Here is a 27648-nt window from a genome sequence, read left to right on the forward strand (position 1 = left end):
AGGCCCGTTGCTGACACTGGTAACGAATTGTGAGCGTACTCCACCATAGAGAATTGTTGGCTCCAGGAAGAAGGATTCTTGAAGACTAAACATCGCAACGTTCTCTCTAAATCTTGGTTGGCTCGCTCAGACTGCCCGTTACTCTGGGGATGATAACCAGAAGACAGACTAACCGTTGCTCCTAACAATTTATTAATTTAAGAGCAAATGCAACCTTGGACTCTTCCGTCCCGAAGGTGCGGGGCTGCAATGCAAAATGCATGGAACATTTGTTAAGGAAAGTCTTGCAAAAGTTAGGCTCACCGGAGTAACTCTCTGGCACCGGAAGTCGTGGCTCTGGCCGGAAGTGGTCCTGGGAGGTCTCCCGGGCGGCGCAGGCGGTGCGGTGGGCGCAGTGGGAGAGGTGAGTTGATGGATCTGCTGGGTGAGCTCAGACACCTGTGTCACCAGCGCTTGGATCGTGCGTCCGGTGTTCACGATGTTCTCCTGCTGCTGATCCATACGGTTGATGCTGTGATGGATGAATTCTGAAAGTGAAGTGGTGCTCGCTGCTTCCATGTTGGGTGAGAGCGTTCTGTAACGACTGGGTGAAGGAGTGGCAGGAAGCAAGTGCGAGTTTAACACAGTTTAATGAAGACAATGATACAAGACGACAATAAGACACAAAGATGAAGCTGAGAGGAATACACTTTCCAGGATGGTGCAGGTGGGTGAAGTATCCAGATGGCGAAGATGAGTGGGCAGCAGGAGAGGGTGACACAGGAACTGAGGGGAAGCGAGCCGAAGGTAAGTGATGTTGCTTGTTGGGGATGACAATTAGCGGAAATGCTTCTTGTTACAAGCATTTAAAGAGAGCAGCCCGAAAAATGGAGCGAAGCTGGAGGAAAACAAAACTAGAGGTATTTCGTATTGCTTGGCGGGAAAGTAACCTATCCTACAGAAAAGCATTAAAAACTGCTAGATCCGAGAATGGCATCTACGCTAATATTTGTCTGTTTCTCTCTTATTCTGAGGTCACCGTAGCCACCAGATCCAGTCTGTATCCAGATCAGAGGGTCACTGCAGTCACCCGGATCCAGTACGTATCCAGACCAGATGGTGGATCAGCACCTAGAAAGGACCTCTACTGGCCTGAAAGACAGCGGAGACCAGGACAACTAGAGCCCCAGATACAGATCCCCTGTCTCAGATGACCACCAGGACAAGACCGCAGGAAACAGATGATTCTTCTGCACAATCTGACTTTGCTCCAGCCTGGAATTGAACTACTGGTTTAGTTTGGTCAGAGGAGAACTGGCCCCCCAACTGAGCCTGGTTTCTCCCAAGGTTTTTTTCTCCATTCTGTCACCGATGGAGTTTCGGTTCCTTGCCGCTGTTGCCTCTGGCTTGCTTAGTTGAGGTCACTTCATCTACAGCGATATCGTTGACTTGATTGCAAATAAATGCACAGACACTATTTAACTGAACAGAGATGACATCACTGAATTCAATGATGAACTGCCTTTTCTCATTTTGCATTATTGACACACTGTTTTCCTAATGAATGTTGTTCAGTTGCTTTGACGCAATGTATTTTGTTTAAAGCGCTATATAAATAAAGGTGACTTGACTTGACTTGACTTGGTGGGCTTCTGTCTTGTCTGCTCGGCTGCGGTGGTCCTCTGCTCCACCTTGGTGAGCTTCGGTCCCATCTGCTCGGCTGTGGTGGGCTCCAGTTCCGCCTGCGCCACCCCGGTGGGCTCCAGTCCCTCCCCCTGATCCTCCACCATTCCACCTCCCTCCTGGTCTCTTTGTTTTTTTGTTTTTTCACTTCCAGTCCCTATTCCCCTCCATGGACCTGGATCTACCTATTTGTGTGCGTTCCGTGACCGCTTTATTTTTAAATAACCTTTTACAGTTTTGTAAGACATACCCATACTCCATCTAATTCCTCTAACTCCCATTAATTACTGTCATTGACTGAATGACTAAATTCAGCACTGTCATGGAAATATGATAATTATCAAATTTTTTTAATTATCATTTAAATCTGACTAATTCTCAAATTGTTTGGCATAAGTAAATGAAAACTTTGAAACTTTGAAAAGTGATTCAAATCAGAAAAAAAAAAATAGGGAAAGATATTGTATATTTATGTTACTATGAAATTTAAGATTTAAAAAAAAATGCCCACTGAATACAATCATTTGTGCAGGAAGTCTGAATAAAAAAATATAAAAATACATTTTACAAAATAATACAATAACTAATTTCATCAGGTAAATACATATATCTATTTCATAATCAGAGTAAATATGTATAAAATATCATATTTGCAAAGAAAAAAATCACCAGTAACAGGGCAGCCTGTTACATTAAGAATATTGTTTTAGGAAGCTTGTATATTACATAGTAGTATATATGCAGCAAACCAGGAGTTTAAAATCTTTTTTTATGTGAAATTATTACTTATTTTATTAGCTATTTTACTTTACAAAATTAAACTTCATGCAAAGTCCTTAAGCATGGATGTTCAAATGAAATATTGGGGCCAAAGAAGAGGTGTCTGAGAATTTTTCTCCACAACAATATTCATAAATTTGATGAACTAAACATGATATGAATATTAAAAGGTAAGATGTTTAATCAGACTATTAACCTATTTTTCCTCCCTCTTATGTCCTACTCTTCCAACCCCTCCTTCATCAACTCTAACAGCTGATGACTTTGCCATTCTTCATTAAAGAGATAGTTCACCCAAAAATGAAAATTTTATGTTTATCTGCTTGCCCCCAGGGCATCCAAGATGTAGGTGACTTTATTTCTACAGTAGAACACAAACAAAGATTAAGTCGCCTAGCTTCCGGGGTGCATCAGTGCTCAGATTTGGGACCACTTCTCTTCTCTATCTAAATGGCATCACTAAGTTGTGGCATTGTGAAACATGACTTTTCATATCACTGCAATGCTTATGATGGTTTCAGCAAACCCGTTAATTCATATCAATTTCACCATTCGGTTAGGCTCATCAACCACAATAAATTTCACAGAAAATTTACAAATTGTTCATCAATTTGCATTGGCTACCACCAGTACCTTCTCTTATCAAATTCAAGGCATTGATGTTTGCCCACAAAACAACCATTGGTTTCTGCACCACTTAACCAAAATTCAGTACTTCAGACTTATGTGCCCTCTAGAAGTTTTTGTTCTGCAAGTGAACAGTACATTATACTGCCATCCCAGCACAAAATGACTTTCGTGGACTTTTACTTTAACTGTTCCCTCCTGGTGGAATGACCTGCCCAACTCAATCCAAACAACTAAATCCTTAGTCATCTTCATATATATATATATAACCTTCTACATGTACTGTGTTAGACTAACCAAAACTTCACAAAACGTCATAGCACTTACAGATTATTGCTCTTTTGTTAGTTGATTGATTTCTTCTATTGTACTCAATTGTAAGTCACTTTGGATAAAAGCATTTGCTAAATGAATGTGGAAAATAAATGTATTATTTTAATATTACTTATATTCATAATTGGATGTCTAACTTATTTGTAAAGTTTAGTGCATGACAAAGTTACATATACTACATAAGCTGAAGTGAACATGTTAGGATCAGACACAGGGATAAGAGATCATTTTGGCCGTACAAGAATGTGTCTACATGTAACCTGTTTCCAACAATGCATATATATATATATATATATATATATATATATATATATATGTATGTATGTATGTACTGTCTGTGTTACACAGTATGTGTTACCCAGTTCGGTATGTGCTATGTTTATGGAAAAACTATACTTTCTAATAAAAAAAGAAGAATATTCTATCCAACTACAAGCACAAATGAATACAATGCAGTAAAGATACAAACAATAAACAGGAATTTTCATTTTTTATTTTTTTTTAGGCAGGTCTAGCATCCGGGTCTAAGTTTTTAGGTACAGAAATTGAATAAAGTAATCAAATGTAAAACAGCATTGCACATTGGACTATATAAATTAAAGATAATTCTTTATTATATTTACAAAAGCTTTTTAACCAAGAGCAGTGAGTGATTTCTTTGTTGTTGCTGTGCACTGATGAATGCACTGATCCAGTGCACTGATACAGCAGGCCTGCATTCAGCCGGCTATGTCTGCTGTAGGATACTTACCAAAACAGGTATTTTGACCTAAATTTTGTGTGAATTTGTCCATTTAAACAGAATACTTCAAAGAGAGCTTATATTTGCGTGCATTCTGAGGCGCAGGTTTGCACTCTTCGGATGAGCGCACGCACAAATCTTCTTGCTCCTTTGGCTCTTAAAGGTTTAAATTGAAAAAGCTTAAATTAGTTTGGTTTAAATACATATTAACGTGTGCATCAGCACCCGGATGATGACGGAATAAATGACTGTCCATATTCCAGCATAAGGCATTCGCATTGAACAAGAATGAATGATTTTTCCAGGGGTTTTTTTTCTCATCGCTGTTGTTGTAATGTCTGGGAATCCAGAATGCGCATCCATCAACAGAAACATATATTGGATGAACCCTGTTTGTTTTACGTGCTATTTATAGCAAACCATATTACAGATGCTTTGTCAGATTTAAATTGAACCACGGTCTGAGCACATTTTTTTTTTGTTTTCATCCCTAATATATATCTCAACTGATGTATGCATGAAGTATACATTCATGTTTCTTTACCTTGTAAGGAATTGCAAATCCTTTAGTCAGTGGTATATAAGCTATGCTCATTGTTAATGTCCCAGAGAAACGCATACAGCTAGCACAAAGACAACAAGTTTCTCTCCAATGCCTAATACATATGACAATAAAGAGTTTTTGCAAGGCAACTTGTATCCGGTCCTGTGATTCAACCATAACCGAGACAAAGCTTAATTTCAGATCAACAATGACTAAATGTAAATTTAGTCCGGGAGAAATGCTCATATAAGGACTTCCGTTCTCGTCTACGTCATTAGATCCATGATCGAAAAAAAAACAGCCGAAACTTGTACCAACCCGGAAGTAAGTTTTTCGGCACAGAAATTCTCAGTCATTCTTCTAAATTATTTTTTTAAACTTTGGCCATGTTTAGCATGAGAAACCATCTCTTTAACACTGTGAACAACTCTGAATACACGAAACACCATTGTACCCCCCCCCCCCCCCCCTTTAAGTATCTATATCAAAATACAGTATTCTCCAAATGGAAGCACAAAATAAAAACCTGACTTTGCATTAACCTAGACCTAAACGGTTCATCAAACCCGGAACAAAGACAAATTTGTAGGAAAGACCCTTGAAAAGAAGATTAATGTTTCACTAAACAGAACCGACTTCAGTATTTATTGATGGCATTTTCCTTTCATACTACCTCCATAAAATGACTAATAAAATATTTTTTATAAGTACAGCATTGCTTTGTGTTTCAAAACCATGTTGCTGTCTAAAGCTCAAAATATTAATTATATCAAAATTATTTCAACTGCTAATTTCAATTTTCCCTTTAAAAAGCTTTAGTTTATAAATATATTTACCCAAGTAAAAATCTTATGCCATAATTTATTTGAAATACATTATTTCATACTAAGTTACTTCAAATTTATTAACATTTATTGACAAATTACTGAACACTTACAGATATAAAATTGTAATTAAATAATACAAGCTTTATTAGAGTATTACTTTATTGCACAATGCACATTTCTTAACATTATGCCTAAAATGTGTTTTAACATTACTTTTATAATATCTGTAAAATATCAGTGTTTAAATGCAAGATGTTTAAAGTGTACCAGAGGTATACTTGCAGTAGTTCCACTTCAGCACAATCAGTATAATTGGTATTCACTGCAAGAACTTCGGACAACTCACCGGACCCGGGGAACAGGGGAGGCTGGTAGCCCAGGATGCATTGGAATGGGGTCAGGTTGGTGGATGTCTGTCGGAGGGAGTTTTGGGCATATTCTGCCCAGACTAAGTAACGGATCCAGAGGTTCTGACTGTGATGGCAAAATGTTCTGAGGAAGTGACTGATGTCTTGGATCTTACGTTCTGTTTGACCATTTGTTTGTGGGTGGTAACCAGAAGTGAGGCTTACTGTTACATTTAAGAGGGTGAAGAATGACCACCATACACTGGAGATAAACTGGGGCCCTCTGTCCGACACGATATCCTCTGGAATGCCAAAGATACGAAATACATGTTCAAACAGGAGTTCGACTGTTTAAAACATTTCAGGGGGAATAGTCTACATGTTTTAGAAAATCTGTCTATGGCTACAAGAATGCAGGTGTTACCGTCCGAGACTGGGAGATCAGTGACAAAATCGAAAAACAACTCCAATTTGGGACCAAGGGCAATGGGGAGTCGGTAACGGGAGTAGTTTTCTGGTAGGTAGTTGCCGAGGTACCTTGGTCATGGCACAAGTGACACCTCGACACTTGGTCAGGTGGAGCCGGGGATTGAACCACCAACCTTCCGGTTTAGAGATCCTACATGAACCACTGAGCCACTCAGAGTGGTGAGTGGTGAGTGTCTTACTGATTATGGGGATGACCTGTTCCCACAGATGAGTGAAAATCGGGGATGAAGGACGTATGATGATCTTCGGGCACATAGATCTTGCCAGCTGGACACGTGGGTGGAATGGGCCGGTGTCGTGATTGCTCGAGGAGCAGTTCATCTAGACCCCACTGGATGGGGTTGACGAATAGCCAAGTGGGTAAGATGGTCTCTGGCTCTTCTGGGGTTTCCTCAAGCATGTGGAGGCATAATAAGGTATCGGCTCTTGTGTTCTGGGATCCGGGGCGGTAGGATATTTGAAAGAGAACAGGGCCCACCGGGCCTGGCGAGGATTGAGCCTCTTAGCTTCTTTTAGGTACTGGAGATTTGTATGGTCTGTAAGCACGAGAAATGGTTGTCTGGCTCCCTCCAACCAGTGTCTCCATCCCTCCAGAGCAAATTTCATAGCAAGGAGTTATCGATTGCCAGTATCATAATTTCTCTCGGCTGGGGATAATTTTCTAGAAAAGAAGGCACATGGCATGGGTTTGGATGCGCTCTCGGAGTACTGGGACAGGATGTCTCCCACACTTGTTGTAGAGGCGTCTACCTCCACAACAAATTTCTTCTCTGAGTCTGAATGCTGAAGCAAGGGGCCTCTCGTGAAGGCAGTCTTTAATGTCTGGAAAGCCTGCTCAGCTTCTGGGGTCCATTGCAGTGTCTTCAGCTTCCCCTTGAGGAGAGATGCAAGTGGTGTGGTTATCATTCTGTACTGGTCGATGAAGTGGCAATAAAAGTTTGCGAAGCCCAGGAACCTCTTTTACAGGAAGATCTTTTATTGACTTGGGAGTAGGCCAAGGTGTGATAGCTTGTTTCTTTCAGTCATCCATTTTAACCACTTTCGCGCTGATGTGGAAGCCCAGGAATTCTATAGAGGTCTGGTGGAAGACGCATTTCTCAGCCTTTACAAACAGGGAGAACTCTCGGAGTCGATGGAGCACTTGGGAAACGTGATGCTGGTGTTTAATTTCGTTGCGAGAGAAAATGAGTATGTCATCAATGTAGACGAGGGCAAAACAGTTCAGGAACTCTTGGAGGACCTCATCCATGAAACTCTGGAACACTGAGGGGGCATTTACTAGACCATATGGCATTACAAGGTATTCGTAGTGCCCTGCGGGTGTGATGAAAGCCGTTTTCCACTCGTCTCCCTTCCGAATTTTGACCAGGTTGTATGCGCTTCTCAGATCCAATTTTGTGAAAATACGGGTGTCACAGAGTTTTTCCAGGGAGGATGGGATCAAGGGAAGTGGATAACTACACTTCACCGTTATCTTGTTTAGGGCTCTATAGTCAATACAGGGTCGTAAGCCTCCATCCTTCTTGGGGACGAAGAAAAACTGGCGGCAGCCGGTGAGGTGGAAGGTCTAGTGTCCCTGTCTCAAAGCCTCTTCGACATACTCTCGCATGCCGTTTTGTTCAGGGATGGACAAGGAGTAAATTCGACCCTTGGGAATGGTTTCTCCAGGAATTAGGTCTATGGCACAATCCCAGGGTCGATGTGGCGGTAGCTTGGAGGCTGCAATTGGAAAGAAGACATCTGCAAAAGAGGCATAACATGAAGAGACATAGACAGACAAGTTTTCCTTGGGACTCTCAATAGATGTAGAATTCACTGACATTGATACAGGGTAATCATTAGCGGATTGTACGGGATACAAGTGAGTAGTGGCTTGGCAGTTGCAACCCCAGTTCAGAATTTTCCCCATAGCCCAATCTATCGTGGGTTGATGTCGGATTAGCCAAGGGCGGCCTAGAATTAAATCAGCTTGGCTATTTGTGAGAACAAATGGGGCAACTGATTCAAGATGGGTGTTTTCTACACAGAAGGTGATGGGTGCTATTTGTATGTCACATACCCTTTGTTGATCATCTCACCAGTCACTGCATAGATAGAGTACGGTTTCGTTGTTTGGGTCCTTCGGAGGTTGTGTGCCTTGGCGAGTTTTCCTGAAATGAAGTTGCCGGCCGATCTGGAGTTAACAATGGCTGCAACATCGAGGACAGGATAACAGGATAACGATAACAGGACTGGGATCTCAAGTGAACTCGGAGGGCTTGTTGCATGAATTTCTCTAACCCCAGATTATCACCATAGATGGCGAGCTGCAGTCAAAGTGCGGGATTTAATCCTCTTCGGTATACCGTCAGAAGTGTTTTCTCGTTCCATCCACTCGCTGCGGTCAGAGTCCGGAATTCAAGGGAGTATGTTTGGCGTTTTGTTCCGGTGTTTGCGGAAGTGCCGTCTTCGGGTTGTGCTGAATTCATGTCGGTGTCAGTCAAGCCTTCTGTCAGGATAGTCATTGGAGGCAGAGGTAAGTGAATTCAACACAACATTTATTTTTCACAAGATAAAGTGCACGGTGAGTAGAAGGTGATTTCAGGTGTGGATACTGTGCAGATCACTCAGTGAGGGGCTGAATGCAGGTGAGTGCATCCATAGAAGAGATGCCACACAATAACGGTTCACTAATGCTTGTCCCTTTTCTTTTACAGGAGAGGGAACTGTCCAACGAGCTTGACAGGAACACAGGAGATACAGGAGATTGTAGGGGAATCAGGTAACAGGTATGGCTTGGGAATCCTGGAGGCAGCAGAACAATTGACACAAAGCTTAGTGTTTCAAAAGTATGTATACGTTACGTCTTGGAATACACGGAATGCGAAGCAAGCAGGGGACGGAAACATAAGGTCTATTCCTGTTGGAGGCTTGATGGTGAACTGGGGCTGAGGTGAGTGTTTTATAGTGCCTTGATGAGATTGCTGATGCTGACCAGTTGAGAGTGATTAATACTCAGGGGAGCATGATCGTTGTGGATTGTCTTGGACTGGGCTTGCCTGGTCCCTGACAATAAATTTATATATATTTAGCTTGGTCTAATTATTACTTCCACACAAAGTACATTAAGAACAAAATAAATCCAGTTTAGTAAACCAAATGTACAACCACAATGTATTTTTAAGAACATAAATTTGTAAATGTATTTGCCATATACTTAGCACAAAATAAATGTATTTCAAATACATTTTAGTAAAAAAACATTTCATGAAGGTAGAGTTGATCTCCCCCTCCTTCCCACAATCCTTCTTCCCCTCAGAATTACACAAAGGGAAGATTCTTCCAGGCCAGGGTGGCAAATCTTGTGGCAGTTACCATGATTGATTTAAAAAAAAAAAAAAAATTCAAACAAAAACATGGGGAGAAGGGTGCCGCTTACTGTTTGTAGGTCCAGGTAGGTAGGTAGGTAGGAGCGCGGAGAAAAGGATCGAAAAGTTTTAAATAAACAGAACCAGGGTAAATACACACATAGGACATGGAGATTACATTTAAGACTGGACTCAGGACTCAGGAAAACACAGGGCTTAAATACAGGAACTAAACACAAGAAACAGAACACAGGGGCAGTCCAAGGACGTGACACTGAGGAAATAGGGCTCTTTGGAGATAAATACCCACCTTCCACCATTCTTCATTAGAGTCATCAATCACCATAACTCTGTCACCAGGTCTGAGATTAAAACAGAGAGAAAAGCCAAATGTGATGTTTCCAAATCATATGTGTGCTGGATATGTGAATGTGTTAATAATACACTTAAACACACAAACATATACTTTCTCCCCCCCCCACCTCTCTCTCTCACACACACACACACACACACTCACACACACCCACACTGTTTACTTACTGCAATTCTAAGTCATTCTGCTCTTGAGGGAGGAACTTGTAAAGTGCCACGTAAGTGTGAATGGGGTGAACTTTAGGAATCTTAAGTGAAAACAAAAATCAATATCTAATCAGTAGTTTATTGCTTTATATTGCCATTATTGTTCTACTAACATTTGACAAAATAACCAAGGCATTTCAACAAAAATCTTTTTGTTAAAAACACAGTGATCAAAATTAGAGATCATTAACCACTTTTAACCAAGTTTACAACTAAAATTTTGGTGGCTTACAACTGTCAAAAATTTGTAAAATTGTGGAGGGGCCCTCGTTTTGAATGACTTCAGCACATCTGCGCCAGCAAGATATCACTAGATTCTCACACTGTGCGGCTGTGATCTTTGTTCTCTCTTCTTCAAGTCTCTTCCACAATTTGATGACTGTAGTGGGATTCTCAGCAATTACTTTTTTTCATCAAGATTTTTCAATCAGGTTAAGATCATGACTCTGGGCTGGCCATTTCATTATTTAAATGTTTTCAGCTTCAATGAACTGCTTTACCCTGCTATGTATCTGTATAAGAGGCCCAACTGCTGCTGCAGGAAAATATCCCCCAATCCATTCTTTCTCCACCTTACACTGACTTCTTTATGCACTCAAGGTTCAGTCTTTCATCGGTTTGATGCATAACAAAATGATTTCTATTGGACCCAAATAAATTAAACTTGCCAAACTTCACTTTAAACAGTCCAACTTCTCTTAAAATTTCTTGAGACATATCCTTAGCCTGTTCAGCACTGAACTGGAGAGCAATTCCAGCTGCAGTGTTGAAATGATTCCTCATCGGTTTCTCAATGACCAGCCTTTTTTGGGGGGGACTTGAATGAATTAGGGTCAATGTAAACCTGCAATATTCTAGAAATCACAGATTTAGAATAACCAGCCTCTCTTGCTCTGGCTTAAAGGGTCATCCCTTTGGCCTTCATCAGGACGACCTGCTGTGTGCTTGTGACCAGGTGCCAGATGTATTATTTTTATCATTTTTATATTTCATTAGTTTATTATTATTATTATTATTTTTCTTTGTTATACTGCACTTCAGAATACAGTTATTTTATGTAATATGCTTAAAAAAACTACCATTCTACCCATTAGGACAAGTTCAAATGGGACTGAGCACTAACTTAACTTTTTGGAAATTGTGGGTTATTCTGTAATTTTGATCTTTGCAAACAAAAACTACTAAAAACCATCACAAATATACAGAAATGTCACTATACCTGGGAGATCTCATCCAGTTCAGAGTTGATATTCTCAGTTGAGACATCTGTAATTGAAAAATAGTGGAAGGAAGTATAACTATCTTGTGATCAAGCAATGCTGGACATTAAGTTGTCAGTTCAATAATGCCTAATCTGTTTATCTAAAACATTAATAATCTGTCAGGGTTGATCTAAAAAAATATTACAATTATTTGTATTGTTCAGAGGCAGTGGTTCTCATCTGCGGAGTTGCAACCCAAAATTTTGTGTAATGTTCATTAACAGCAGGAAAAAAAAACAACAACAATCAAATGTCAGTAAAATAATGAGGTGAAGTGACCCATACTTGGAATTTGTGCACTGCATTTAACATATCCAAGTACAATCACACACACACATTAGTAAACACACCCAGAGCAGTAGGCAGCCATATTGCTGCAGTTCAATATTGCCTTGCTCAAGGGTATCACCTCACTCATGGTATTGAGGGTGGAAGAGAGTGTTGGTTATTCATTCCACCCACTGACAATTCCTGCCGGACCTGAGACTTGAACCTGCAACCTTTGGGTTAAAGTTTGAGTCTCTAACCGCTAGGCCATGACTGCCCCTAAACCATACAACTAGCCATATAATTCTGTAAGCTTATCAACTTTTAACTGCGAGGAGAAATGTTAATCCAAATTATTTCCAAATGTTTTTTTCATGTAAATTCATCTATCACTAGGCAAATTGTGCAGATACCAAGGACAGATTAGGAGCTTTTGCACCAAGGAAATTTTCATTGTTCCTAGAACTTTTGGCGGAAATATCTGCTTTTTGGCATGTCCCTGCAGGCACTAGGAATGGTTTTAGTTCTAGGAACTCCGTTTTGATGAACTAAATTAGCTCCTACTTATTATAAATACATATGTCCAGAAGCTGACAAATGTTTTTGTAAGATGAGGGTGATTAGGAAGTTTCAGAAATGTTTGCTCAGACATGATATCTGCACCTATATCGATCTTGAACTTAACAATAGTCCTCTGAATTGGTAACTTCACATGCCACTCATCCTCATTAACATCATCCGAAACTGACCCCAGAAACCAAATTTTCTTGTTACATCATGTTTTCTTTCACTGGTCACTTCTTTTACAGTTTATGTTTTACAAGTGACCTCTAAATATATTTACCTCATGTGTCTTTCTTGAATTGATTAATGTGTTTAGACGTATAACCTACTTCACTTACATCACATGCACCTGGAATTTCAGCGCTTTGTGTTTTAATCAGTTCTGATTATCGAGAAATCTGTGTCAGTATCTGGCTCTAAAAGTTTCTTCCTTACTACAGAAAATGTAAATGTGCTGAATATGGGTTGGAGTCCTGCAATGGGTAGGGTACCCGCATAAAAGTGGATAAAACGGGTGGATTGTGACATTCCCGGGCGGTGATGTGGGTGGATAATTAACTCCTTGCAGGCAGGTAGTAGCGCAGATGAAAAATATGTGCAATATTTCTATGTCTAAATTACCATTACACATACACAACAATGATGAAGCACTTTAATTGGAATGACTTTAGCGTGTGTGATTTATCGCAGGCATGTATCGGGTAATGGGCCAAATATTAATGGGTCTGAGCAGGTGAGGATTTAGTTTTGATTTTATCACGAGTGACGGGTCGGATCTGGTGCTGAACTTTGCGGGCACGGGTGGGGGCGGATCTCCAAAAATGGACCCGTGCAGGACTCTAATATGGGTTCAGCCTGTTTGCCCATCGCATACAATAGTGAATTCACTGTATATTACCGTCTTCTATGTCAAGTTTTGTTGCAATCCTGAAACATGCAAAACGCTGCCTTCAAGCCAGCGGTGTCAGTAAAGTTCATTATTAGGAATCCATTTGATCTCTGAGTTGAATGAATTACCCAGAAATCAGCTGACAAAATGTATCAAGAAGTCCTTTTCTATTGATACAAAAGATACGCTAACATTAAAATTACTAATCTGACAGCAAACACAAATGCAATCAATATGAAGAACACACAAAATGACCAAAAGCATTCCAGAGAATACATTGTATAGATCAGGGGTGCCTAAACTCAGTCCTGGAGGGCCAGTGTCCTGCAGAGTTTAGATCTAACTTGCCTCAACACACTTGCCACAAAGTTTCCAGTATGTCTAGTAAGAGCTTGATTAGCTGCTTCAGGTGTTTTTGATTGGGGTAAGAGTTTTCATGCTTCAACTACGCTCCATAAGGGGGTGCTAGTTTGCTCTGGTGTTGGGTTTAAAGTCAGGTATGTACTAAAAGGAGATAGATTTGTTTGGGCAGAGGAAAGTATGGATTCCCTGCTGCATCACCACAAGTCAAGTCCTGATTGAGAAACTTTTGGTTTCCTGCTCAATTGAAGTACACTGTTCTTTTGTATTATCTATACCAAGGTGCCCAAACTGACTGAACTACTGTGAAGAGAGAACTGAAGATGAACACCGAACCGAGCCAGATAATGAACGAAAGATTGACTCTTTCACAAGTCAAGAAATGGTTGCATCGGTTTTCTGATCACCAGAAGTTCTTTCGGACAGTTCGATTCAATAAACCGGTTGAAGAAAACGGTTCACCGGTTCTTTTGTGCTCGATGTAATGGCATCATTGGTGATGATTGCCCTTGATTCAAGCCTTCGGTTTACCCGCGCTCATGAAATTAGTTCAGAATCAATCAGTCTGCTTCACACTGAATCACACATGTGTAGTATCATCAGCTCGAATCGGACGCGTCTGACAGAAACGGTTCTTGACTCGAGAATGAGTCATTATCTGGCTCGGCTCGGTGTTCATCTTCAGTTCTCTCTTCACAGCAGTTCAGTCAGTGTACTGTTTGAGTAAATGTATTACTCCAGGATATTGGTTTATTTGAACTCAGAGGGAGTGTCAGCCACATTTAAAAAGTTAACTGCTTAAGTCATTTGTGGATTAATGCATATTTGAGACGCAAACCTTTTAAAACGATTCAGTACGATTTGGTGAACTGGTTCAAAAAGATCCGGTTACATCGAATGATTCGTTTGCGAACTGGATATCACAAGCTGCTTTGTTTTGAACTCTCTCACAACAGACACGGAAGAGAAGACAATGCTGAATAAAGTCGTCATTTTTGCTATTTTTGGATCAAAATGTATTTTCGATGCTTCAAAAAATTCTAACTGACCCTCTGATGTCACATAGACTACTTTGATTATGTTTTTCTTACCTTTCTGGACATGGACAGTATACTGTGCACACAGTTTCAATGGAGGGACTGAGAGCTCTTGGACTAAATCTAAAATATCTTAAACTGTGTTCCAAAGATAAACGGAGGTCCTACTGGTTTGGAACGACATGAGGGTGAGTTATTAATGACATAATTTAGATTTTTCTATGAACTAACCCTTTAAGGTCTGCATTTAAAATCACACCAGAGGTGTTAAACTTGTATTAGGACTTTGCTTTCTGCAGACCAGTCAAAATCTTCCACACTGACTAAATCAATATTTTTTTTTTTTAAACCTTGCCTTATACACAGAGCACAAAATGCCCTGTCCAAACTATTGATATAAAAACAGAAGCACACAATTCCCTAGAATATCATTATTTGCTTAAACATTAAGATTTGTACTCATGGAGATGTTCAGAATAAGTGGGGTGGGGGGTGGGGGTGGGGGGTGGGGGGGGGTCCCCAATACTTTGGGCAATATAGTGTATGTTTGGTGTTGTAGGGGGCCCAAAATTGCTAGCAGCGCCCCTTTTTCTAATCCTTATATAAGATGTGGATTTTTTATTATTATTATTTATTTATTTTTGGTATTCTGTCTCTTTACGTTAAAATCAACCTACCATAAAAATTACAGACTCTTCATTTCTTTGTAAGTCAGCAAACTTACAAAATCAGCAGGGGGGGCAAATAAATATTCCCCCACTGTGAATTAAAAAAATTGATGGTAACCACCCAGCTAACAAATTTTTATTCTAAGCACATTTTCCAAACATTCTCTTTTGGTTAGGAAAAAACATTAAAGTAGAAAACATTTTTATGGTTAATATGATGTTCCTGAAGTGTTTTAATTTTCTTTTCTTTTTTTCATTGAGAACTAAATTTTCTAGGAACATTGATTCAATTAAATTCCAAGAACATAAACATTTCCTTTATGTTAATAGAACATCATTTAAAGTTTAGCATAATATTCCCAAAACATTATTTTTAACATTTGAACACCTACTTTTTACAAGCAGAATAACTGAAGGAAAGATAAACTGATAAAAAAAGATAAAAGCTCCAACTGACTTAAATGAAATGAACTGAAATACAAGACATCAAATCTCTCAAGATCTCAGCAAAGGATGATTAAACAGCTCCACAAACAGCATTACACACTGTGAGTGTTTTAATTGGCACATACTATCATACCTATCATACCTCACGATAGGTTTTCGTAATATCCAGGGCTTAATTTGTGCCGGAACAAGCCGGATCCGGATCCGGCACCTCCGAAATCCGATCCGGCACCTCATATGGTGGACTCCCTTCCTCCTTTTTACGCCACTTGGGCCGGCCTCGGACTAAAATTTTCACATCATAGTTCAGACATGGGTCGTGTCTGTTTTAGGCTTCTCCTTATTTTTATATTTTATACATACATACATCCATGATCGAAAAATAATAATAATTGCTGCCCTGATGGAAACAACACGAGACCGTGCTACCGCGACTGTGAAGAGCGACTCGACGGTGTTAAGTGTCCCGCAGCAGCAGTGCGTGCCGTCAGCAGTTGAACAGTTCTGCGTTCAAATACACGCAATAAACTTAAGCGTGCCGCAAAGCCCCGGCAAAAGTAACGTCAAAAATGTGACAGGGGGAAATAGTAAGGAGATATTTGAATTATATATTAATAAACTAGTGTTTTCTGATTCTGTGTTGCAAGGATGAATTGCCGATCCTGACTCGCCATTTCCATTAGACGCGCCTTTAAAGAGAAGTTAATCTTTATGGATTATGATTATGATTATAATGAAAGTTTTTGTTTTCGATTTGTTTTATTTCATTAGATTTATTTATCATGTATGTGAGGCATGTTTTCGCTTGAGGCATGAGTGTCGGTTAATTTTTGTTCTCCTGTTAAAGACGACACGGCAGAAAGCACATCATGTTGTTTTTCCCCATTCTACAAAAGCACATTTGTTGATATTGTGACTGCACACAAATAAAAGCAGATCACAGCCACGAATCAACTTTAACCTTAACAAAAATGAAACGAAATATAATTACTTGAAATTAAATATATATGGCTTTATATGCACAAATAAGATGTGACTGTGAGGGCACATAATACAGCCTTTGGAGCGCGCGAGTATTGCTTAAAATACTTAAAGTAGTGCAAATTATAACTATTTTTGTGACAATGCAACAATGACCCGATTAGTCAAGTGACAGTTCTGTCAGCTGTCCAGAAATGCGAGAGAAAGTCTTATATCGCAGCGTTCAGCAGGTCGCTGTAGTGAAGACAAGATGCGCTGATGAGAATCTGGTTTCGGATGACTGATTTAATCTTATAGTTTGTGTGGATTTATTGAAAAAAATGCAGGATTTCCCTCATTATGAACTTGAAAGCTTCGATAATTATTAAACCATTCGATATATCTACACACACTCCCCCACCTAAATTTAGGACCTGACAAAATATAACTCTATTATACAGAGATTTGTAAAATAAAATTCCACTACTTTTTCTAAACTATTTTTTATGCCTGGAATTTGCTGTTTTAAAATTGCATGGCATTTCCAGGTTATTCGTGGCGTTACAGACCTTAAAAGCATCTGATGCACGCTTTTAATCACTTAAACTGGTCCACCAATGTCATTGCGCGAATGCTCAGTTACCTCTCCCTTCTGTAATCACATGCCAGATCCGTTACCCCGTTTTGTTCCGGGACCTCGCAATTTACAAATTAAGCACAGATAATATCTGATTGTCATAGTAGTATATGACATGGTCTATAACACAATATTTAAACAAATTAGTATTTCAGTGTAAACAAATCAGTGTTTAGACTTTAGATGTACTCAGTGAATCAGACCAATTTACAATGACATTAATTTCAAGTGAAAAAATAAAAAAGTGAAAGTGACATTCAGCTCTGAATTTAACCCATCCAAAGTGCACACACACAGCAGTTGGCAGCCATTTATGCTGCGGTGCCCAGGGAGCTGTTGGGGGTTCGGCACCTTGCTCAAGGGCATGTAAGTCATGGTATTGCTAGCCTTAGACTCGAACCCACAACCCTAGGATTAGTAGTCAAACTCTCTAACCACTAGGCCACAACTTCCCTTTACAGCCAAGATCACCTGTTATTCTGTCCCAACTTCTTCTGAAGCAGTAATCGTGTCTGAGCACACAAACAGAGGATCTAGAGGGGGGAGGGACTAACAAAATGGATCACCAAAATAGTGACTTCAAATATTTGTTTCTGTTTTCTTCAGAATCAGATTTAGAAAGAGCTTTATTGCGAAATATGCTTGTGCATACAAGGAATTTGTTTTAATGACATAAGCTTCCAGTACCCAGAGACAACTACAACACAAAGACAATAAAAATAAGAGAGAAAGAAAAACTCCTATAAACAATGTTTTTTTTTTTTTTGGAGAATATTTTGAAAAATTTTCTAACAAACAACTCACTGTATGAATGAATGTTCATACATTTGTTCACATAACTTTTGAATGTTCCCTCTTAGCTAAGCATTGACTTATATATTATGAAAAAAATAAAATAAATAAAATACTATGAAAATCAATGGCTACCATCGATTAGTAACCAGTTGTTACAGCCATCTACTAGAGTGCCCTTGCAAGCCTCTTCTGAGCTATTGTTTGTTTTGTTCTGGACTTAATTTCCCATTACCTTTTGCTCTGTCAATCAGATCTCATTGTTTTCAACTGTGTGTGGTTAGTCTTGTTAGTTCCTCTATATCAGGGTTTCTCAAAACTCTCCATGAAGGAATCACAGCACTGCACATTTTGTATGTCTCCCTATATCTTACACTCCCACTTCAGGTCTTGCAGTCTCCACTAATGAGCTGATGAGTTGAATCAGGTGTGATAATTGAGAGAGACATACACAATTTGCAGGGCAGTTGGTACTCCAGGAAAGGTTTGAGAACTACTTCTCTATATATACCATGTTCTGTGTGTCCTTTGTTGCTGCAGTATTTAGTTCTGCATTAAACTGCACTTGGATCTTCTATGTTTTCACTGCAGCCAGAGGACTGCTCCCTGTAAACACGCAAGACGGACAAGTCCTTCTTCAGAGTCTGGCTGCTCTTCACCAGCAGGGAATGGAGGTGCAGGACTTTTACCAGTAGGTTTGAATGAGGACATAGAGGCTGGATTGTCAGGGGCTGGATATTAAGGACATCTTTAACCTCTCTCTGGATGAACCCCATCCGCTATGAGAGATGGATCAGTTACCAGCACGCACCACCCAAACTGCCCTCTGGCTGTCCGATGTTCTCCGTGAACATCGTTCTAAATGCAGGGCTGCAGAGCGGAAATAGCATAAATCAAGAAACTCTACTGACCTCAGTGTGTATCAGTCTCTCCTCTCTTCCTTCTCTGCAAGTGTTTTCACTATGAAAACATCATACTACCACAACAAAATTAATAAATGTTCTGACTCTCGCACACTTTTCAAAACGTTCTCTTCTCTTCTTAGTCCAACTGCACCTCCTCCTTCATCGACTCTTACAGCCGACAACTTTGTAGTTTTCTTCACAAATAAGACAAGAACCATCAGTGACCAATTCTCCACACAGCAGACTGAGGATATCTTCACAATCACAAATACACACTCTCTCTCCTCCTTCTCTCCACTCTCAGAGATGGCGTTTCCAAACTTATCTTGTCCAATCATCCTACTACTTGTCCACTTGATCCTATCCCCACTCACCTCCTTCAGGCAATTTCTTCTTTAGTCATACCTTCACTTACTCACATTATCAACACCTCTCTTCACTCTGGTACATTTCCCTCAGCAATAAAGCAGGCTCTGGTAAGCCCACTGCTTAAGAAACCATCTCTAAATCCAGCACTTCTAGAAAACTATAGACCTATATCCCTTCTTCCATTCTTGCAAAGACGCATGAGCAAGTTGTGTTCAACCAGCTCTATGTTTCTTGTACAGAAAAACCTCCTGGACCGCAATCAATCTGGCTTCAAAAGCGGCCACTCAACTGAGACTGCCCTGCTCTCAGTTACTGATGCCCTGCACCTGGCAAGAGCAGCTTTCAAATCCTCCTTACTCATCTTGCTGAATCTGTCTGCAGCTTTTGATACAGTCAATCACCAGATTCTACTGTCCACCCTCAGAAAGATGGGCATCTCTGGAACTGCACTCCTGTGGTTTAAGTCCTACCTCTCAGATAGATCCGTCAGGGTGTCTTGGAGGGGTGAAGTTTCTAAGTCACAACTTCTTGCTACTGGGGTTCCTCAAAGCTCAGTACTTGGACCACTTCTCTTCTCCATCTACATGACATCATTAGGATCTGTCATTCAGAAGCATGGCTTTTCCTATCACTGCTATGCTGATGACCATCAACTCTACTTCTCATTCCAACCAGATGATCGGATTGTAGCTGCTTGCATTGCAGCCTGTCTAAGTGACATTTCTAGCTGGATGAATTACCATCACCTTCAGCTCAACCTTATTAAAACAGAACTGCTGGTGGTTCCAGCTAACCCATCATTTCATCACAACTACTATATACAACTGGGTTCATCAACCATAACTCCTTCCAGGACAGCCAGAAACTTAGGAGTTGTGAGGGATCATCAGTTAAGCTTCACAGACCATATTGCTACAATGATCCAATCCTGCAGATTTGCCTTATACAACATTAGTAAGATTAGACCCTTCCTGTCAGAGCAAGCCACCAAACTTCTTGTCCAAGATTTTGTCCTCTCCAGACTGGACTTTTGTAATGCTCTCCTGTAGGGCCTTTCTGCATGTACTATCAAGCCTCTACAACTGATCCAGAATGCAGCAGCGAGGTTTGTTTTAAATGAGCCAAAAAAAGCTCACGTTACTCCTCTCCTCATCAGGTAACACTGGCTACCAGTAGCCGCTCGCATCAAATTCAAGGTACTGATGCTTGCCTACAAGATGACCACTGGCACGGCACTGATATACCTAAACTCACTGTTTCAAACTTATGCATCCTCCAGAAGCTTGTGTCCTGCAAGGGAACGATGCTTTGTGGTGCCTTTCCAAAGAGTTTCAAAATCACTCTCACTGACCTTTCCTGTACTGTGCCCAGCTGGTGGAAAAGATCTCCCAATCTTAATTCGAACAACAAAGTCTTTACCTGTTTTCAAAAAAACATCTAAAGAATCACCTTTTTCACCAGCAATTGACCAACTAATACTAGCACTTACCTTTTCTTGTCTATCCTATTCTTTGAAAAAAAAACATAGCTACAACTTCTTTGCTTGACTAACTGAGACTTGTCATGGCACTCGTATACTGTTGTTGTTCTCTTGTTGGTCTGATTGCTTCTATTGTTCTCATTTGTAAGTCGCTTTGGATAAAAGCGTCTGCTAAATGATTAATGTAAATGTAAATGTAGTTAAAGTCCTTGGACTTCTGGAACTTTTCCAGGTACTTACAGGTTCATCAGGAGGAGAAGGTAATACACCAGAATCTGCTGACAGGGACTATCCCATCCCCTACTCCGTTATCTAGTCAAGTATGGTACCCTCTGTTGATTTCCCCACCATAGAAAAGGTTGAGAAGGAGAAGGACAGCATGGTCGACTCTGGTGGTCCCAAGTACAGTGCTCTTGAAGGACCCGACTGTTAGTTCCAAGTCCGGTGGTCCTGTAGGACCTGACTGTTGGTCCCAAGTCTGGTGGTCCTGTAGGTCCCAAAAATTACTTAGCAGCCAGCTCTCTTTGTCTCTCCCATAATCCTTGCTTTGCCAGCTCCACCTATGATCCTTGCTTTGCCAGTTCCATCTATGATCCTTGTTTTTCCAGCTCCACCCCTGATCCTTGCTTTGCTAGCTCCAACCAAGCTCCTTGCCCTACCGGCCACACCTAAGCTCTCTGTTTTGCTGGTCTTCAGAACCCGCTCCAGTCCAAGAGCCTTCAGAGTCAACCCCAGAGCTGCTCCAGTCCGGAAGCCCTCATAGTACATTCCAGAGCCTGCTCCAGTCCGGAAGCCCTCAGAGTCAATTCCAGAGGCTGCTACAGTCCAGGAGTCCCCAGAATCCTCTACAGAACCTGTTCTAGTTCATGGGTTCACTCTTGAGCCTACTCAAGTTTATGAGTTGAGTCCTGAGCTTGTTCCAGTTCCTGCTGAGGTGGTGGCTTCTGCTGCAGAATCTCCCAAGGTGGCAGCGGTGGCGTCTGCTTCCGTTCCTCTCTGGGTGCTGGTGCCCATTCCTGAACTCTCATTCTACTTCTAGTCTAAGAAGGCTGTTGCTGAACTGTATGCCTGTGCTGTTACGGCCAGCAAGGGTGTTACTAACCTCTCTGTGCTTTTCATTGCAGTCCTGCCTGAGCCCTCTGCCAGGGTTCATGTCTGTCTCTCAGGCTCTGTCCTGGTGGTCTGCTGGTGATCCTGTTTGGCCGGAGCCTCGCTGGTTTGTTCTGCCGGCCCTGCCCTGGGCTCCTGCCCTGCTCTGGCCTCTTGATCCACCTCTGTGTCCAGGCACTCTTCCTGGCACGCCATCCCTCCCCCTGATTCACGTCCATTCTGCCTTTTTCCTGGGTTTCTTTAAGTTTGATTGAAGCATGTGCATGCTTCAGGACACACAGACGAGTAAAGTGAGCCGGTGCCCTTGTGAAGCTCTGGCAAACCTCCATTCTTTATGCAACAAAATGGACAAATTCCTTCTGCTCTCCTGGACAAATAAGGACTTGTCACAATCTGCTGCTCTGTGTTTCACAGAAACCTGGCTGAATGACCATACCGGAGAGGTTGTACTGAGACTGCTCTCCTTAGAGTTACAAATGACATGCTCTTATCATCTGATCATGGTTGTATCTCTCTATTAGTGCTATTGTATCTTAGTGCTGCATTCAACGCTATTGACCACAACATTCTTTTGCATAGACTAGAACACTTTGTTGGCATTAACCTGTTAGCCAGTATCCCCCATTATGGGACTCACAGCTGAAAGTGCTCTACCTAACTTATAATTGTAACAGTTTCCTACTTCAGTGTGTTACAAACATAATTTTGGTGTCTTTGGAAAGAAAACCCGTTGGGCTTTACTTTTTATCAACCAGATTTGATAATGATCAAAATATTAAAAGTTATAGACTTTAAAGTTATATTTTACCACACTTAAATATTTTTTTTATTTTATATAAAAATACATGAAATCAGTCCTGGAGCAATATAGAAAAGTAATGGGTTGAAAGCCACATGTTTCTTTTCTGAATAAGATATCATGAAAAATGAGACTCCTGCATATATTTTTATGAGACTGTGTCTACACCCCCCACCCCCAAATATAAAAAAATATATTTCCCAATAGTATTGAAGGCTTCTACAAACTATTTAGTCAGTAAACATACCACTGCATAGTTTTTTTTTCAATTATAAAACACTAGATATAAACTTAGACATCATATAAGTGATTTATTTGAACACTAGGAAAAATACAAATAAGAATAATTTGAGTAAGAAAAATAAGAAGAAGAAGAAAAAAAAATATTTAACTTTGTTTGCCAATTACAGAAAATCCTGAGATTGCAAGAAATGCAGCATTTACAATCAATTATGATGCTGCAGCCTGGAATTGAACTGCTGGTTTCGTCTGGTCAGATGAGAACTTTCCCCCGACTGAACCTGGTTTCTACCAAGGTTTTTTCTCCATTCTGTCATCGATGGAGTTTTGGTTCCTTGCTGCTGTCGTCTCTGGCTTCCTTAGTTGGGGACACTTTATTTACAGTGATATTGTTGACTTGATTGCTAATGATTGCACAGATACTATTTAAACTGAACTGACATGATGATATCACTGAATTCAATGATGAACTGCCTTTAACTGTCATTTTGCATTATTGACACACTGTTTTCCTAATGAATGTTGTTCTGTTGCTTTGAGGCAATCTTTTTTGTTTAAAGTGCTTTATAAATAAAGCTGACTTGACTTGAATTTAATAAATAAAATCTCTCCTGTGAACTGCCAAAATACACAACACATCACATGTCCAACCAGAGACAGTAATATATTTGATCACTGATACACCACAATGAAGCTTGCGTATCACTCTGTTCAACAGGCAGCTCTCTGATCACTGTTTGGTATATCTTATACCTACAGGCAGAAACTGAAATCAGCATAACCTGTATTGAGGATTGTCAAAAGATGGACTAAGGAAGCGGAGCAGGAATTAAAAGATTGTTTTGACCTCACTGATTGGAGTGTTTTCAAAGCTGCGACTGAACTGGACCAGCTGACAGAGACTGTAAAATCTTCTATCAGTTTCTGTGGAGCTATGTGCATACCTAGCAGGACTCATCTAACTTACAACAATGAAAAACCATGGTTCACTGCAAAACGCAGACGGCTCCATCAGGCCAAAGAACATGCTTACAGAAAGAGGAACAATGTCTTGTATAACAAATTCACACTGGAAAAGGAGATCAGAGTGGCAAAGAGGAATTATTCTGAAAAACTAAGGACTCAATTCACTTCAGCTCGGCTTTCAGCACTTTCATCCCAAACCTTTTCCTTGCCAAACTTACTCAGCTCTCTGTGCCCACCTCTGTCTGTCTTTGCATCATCAGCTTCCTGACAGACAGGCAGCAGCTAGTGAGGCTGGGAAAACTCACATTCAGCACATCTTAAGACCCCTCTGTCAAGCTCCTGAAGTTTGCAGACAACATCACACTCATCAGCCTCATGTGCACCTATGGCACCTCTTGGCTGGGAAACATTGGTTACAAAATATTTTGGTAGCAAATGAAAATCTCTGTGGTCAACTCCACTCATACATGCCTCTTACATGTGCACAAAGTAATATACAAAATAATCAAAACAGCTCATTTTGGACTGAAAATTAAGTTAATATATATATATTTTTGGTAGTACATACTATGTACTTATTATTGTAATTACAATAGGTACTAGCCTTGAACCTACCTCAAACCTAACCATAACCCATGTAGCTACAAAATATTACTTAAAAGTACTTTCTTAGGTTAGTACACTGTAAATACATGTACACGTAAGTGCATTTACTGTAAAATAAAGTGCAACCAATATCTTTATAGCACTGCTGTATAAATGAAATACCATTCTTGATAGAGCACTTAATATTGATTCATCTGTTTAAGTTCAGTTTAACCTATTAACTATTACCGGGCACTCTGTGGGCCCCCTACGTTTACTTCATTATATTACAATTAAATCCTAATCTAATCGTGACAAACTATATATCGTTGAAAAGGTCTAAGACTCCTAAATAGATATTTTTACCAATCTTTTTTCTTAAGAATTATGTAGCAAAAGTAATAGATTAATATATGGCAAGAGTGCACCTCAAAAGCCTACATCATAACAGGAGTTCTGACCTTTGTCAAAAAAGTCTTCTTTGTTGCCTTTTTCTCTATCACACTTTAGAAATCATCAGAAATTATATAACTTAAAATCTCAAAATTCATCCTTTGCAACCCATTTTAAATTCAGTCATGAATTTTAAAATTGAGGTTTGGATCGTGCACTTTCAAGTCTATGTTCAAAAATGTGAGTGACAGTTAACAGGTTTTTTTTTTTTTTGAACATTATATTTATTAAATTTTTAACAAAACAAACATGTGATACATTGACATAAGCTTAATATTTCACAACCTAATCCCCAAAGTAAATAGAAATAATAAAAAAAATAAAAAAACATCACACATAACAGAGTAACAAAGACAATGATAATAAAGAACAAAAAAATAAATAAAAAATAAAAAAAACTCGGCAGTCAGCTTTACTTTCTTAATTTCCTTCATAATGTCTCAGAAACTCAGTTAATGGTGACCATATTTCTTCAAAATTTCCTCCCTTTCCTCTAACAATATAAGTGAGTCGTTCCAATACAATACAGGATGCCATCTCCTTCACCCACATATGATTTGAAAGTACATCCATTTTCTTCCAGTACAGAGATATTAACCGTCTGGCCTGCAGGAGTCCAAAGTCAATCAGTTTTATTTGTCTGGAGCTAAAATAACAGTTCTCTGGATATATACCCAACACACATATTTTTGCCTCAACAGGTATGTTTACTCCAGCAATCTTTGACAGAGTCTGCATGACTGACTTCCAATACTGATGTAATTTTGGACAATCCCATACACAGTGAAAAAGAGTACCCTTTCCATCTAAACATTTACTACAGCTATCTGGGATATTAGGTGACCAACGGTTCAGTTTGACCGGAGTAATGTTGGTTCTCATCAACCATTTATATTGGAGGAGTTTCATCCTGGTACTAATTGACTGTTTTTGGGATTTTAGACATGCAGCTTCCCAGTCTGCCACCTTTATCTCCTCTTGAATGTCAGATCTCCATGCATCCAGCTTATCAGCGGTGGATTCCTCATCATGTGTTAGTAAAGCTGCATAAAATAAAGAAATATGACCTCTCCTTTCAAGATTTTGCCATATAATATTCTCTAGGTTTGACAGTGTTGGTTCAGATTCAATCTGTTTATATTTCGACATAATGAAATGTTTAATTTGTGTTTATAGAAATGTTTTTATGGAATGTTATATGTTTGGCATAACTGCTCAAATGTAAGAAGGTTGCCATCCTTATAAAGGTGTAACAAGGGGTCGGAGGCGTTCGGATCCATATGCAGCATTTATTCAACAGAATGGTAAGACAGGCAGAGATCAGGAATGGCGTCAGGTGTGTCAGGGATAACCAGAATCGTAACCAGAAACAAGCAGAGATCGGGACAGGCAGCGGAGAATCAGAGTCGGAATAAACAGTCCAAAGGTCAAAACACAGGAATAACAAACACTGGGAAAACGCTCGGAAATGTCAGACTGGCTAAACAAGACTTCGCAGTGAGTGAGAGTGAGAGTGAGTGTGCTGCTTTTATGTGTGTGTGTGTAAATGAGGTGCAGGTGTGGCAAGGAAATTGGCTGATGAATGAGGTGCAGGTGTGGCAGGGTGATTGTGATGCAGTGACTCATGGGTAATGTAGTTCGGGTGTGGTACAACAGTTTGAGAGGTGCTAGTGTCCAAGTGACAACTGGTGGTGAATGGGTGGAATGGTCCTGACTGGAGTGCCCTCTGCTGAACCTCATGGGCACTCCATCTAATGATCGTGACATAGCCCCCCCCTCAAAGGAGCGGCTTCCAGACGCTCAAAACAATCTAGGAGGGCGGTGGAGCGGAGGCGGAACAGGGGGAGGGATGGAGGGCCAGGTCCATGAAGAAGTGCCGTGGTCGGGGACCGGGGCAGAGCAGGCAGAACTGGAGCCCTTCCTGGGCCTAACTCAGGAAAACAGGAGCCCCTCCTGGGCCTGACATAGGAGACAGGGGCCCACCATGGGCTTAACTCGGGAACAGGAGCCCGCCATGGGCCTAACTCGGGAACAAGGGTCCACCAAGGCAGAGCAGGTGGCGTGGGAGCCCACCAGAGTGGAGCAGGTGGAGCTGGAGCCCACCGGGGAGGAATAGAGGACCACCACAGCCGAGAAGATGGGACAAAAGCCCACCAGGGCGGAGCAGAGGACCACCACAGCTGAGAAGACGGGACAGAAGCCCACCAGGGCGGTGCAGAGGACCACCACAGCCGAGCAGACGGGACAGAAGCCCACCAGGGCGGAGCAGAGGACCACCACAGTGGAGTCGATGGCACAGGACAGCAAGTCTGCTCAGGTGGGACTGAAACAGAGAACATTAACAGGTTAATAGCGGCCTCCGTGGCCGTGAAGAGATGGTAGCTGGCCTCCGTGGCCATTACAGGGCAGGCGGTGAGTTCATGGAGGACCTCCGTGGCCATGACAGGACAGACAGAGAGTTGGTGGATGGTCTCCGTAGCCCTGACCGGAATGAATGAGAGCTCATTGACGGCCTCCCTGGCCGTGACAGGATAGGACGAGAGCTCTGAGATGTGACGAGGCTCTGGGAGTTCGGCTGAGA

General features: G+C 40.7%; 1 protein-coding gene and 1 long non-coding RNA gene across 4 annotated transcripts in view; one reads left to right on the forward strand and one right to left on the reverse strand.

Annotated features, from left to right (window-relative positions):
* The window catches only part of LOC132145718 (uncharacterized), a 383521-nt gene that overhangs the window by 274046 nt on the left and 81827 nt on the right, over positions 1-27648 (forward strand). The gene's annotated exons all lie outside the window — the stretch shown is intronic.
* Positions 1-27648, reverse strand: part of LOC132145714 (SH3 and cysteine-rich domain-containing protein 2-like) — a 95917-nt gene that overhangs the window by 31497 nt on the left and 36772 nt on the right. For all 3 annotated transcript variants that reach the window (XR_009434500.1, XM_059556938.1, XM_059556937.1), the window contains 3 exons: positions 11497-11543; positions 10239-10318; positions 10009-10060 (listed from right to left, as the gene is read on the reverse strand). Coding sequence is in view for 2 of the 3 variants with exons in the window: in XM_059556938.1 (XP_059412921.1) it covers positions 10009-10060; positions 10239-10318; positions 11497-11543 (179 nt within the window). In the remaining variant the exon portion in view is untranslated. The remainder of the gene's footprint in view (positions 1-10008; positions 10061-10238; positions 10319-11496; positions 11544-27648) is intronic.

Source organism: Carassius carassius, chromosome 8 (genome assembly GCF_963082965.1).
Source record: "Carassius carassius chromosome 8, fCarCar2.1, whole genome shotgun sequence".
NCBI classification, from domain to species: domain Eukaryota; kingdom Metazoa; phylum Chordata; class Actinopteri; order Cypriniformes; family Cyprinidae; genus Carassius; species Carassius carassius.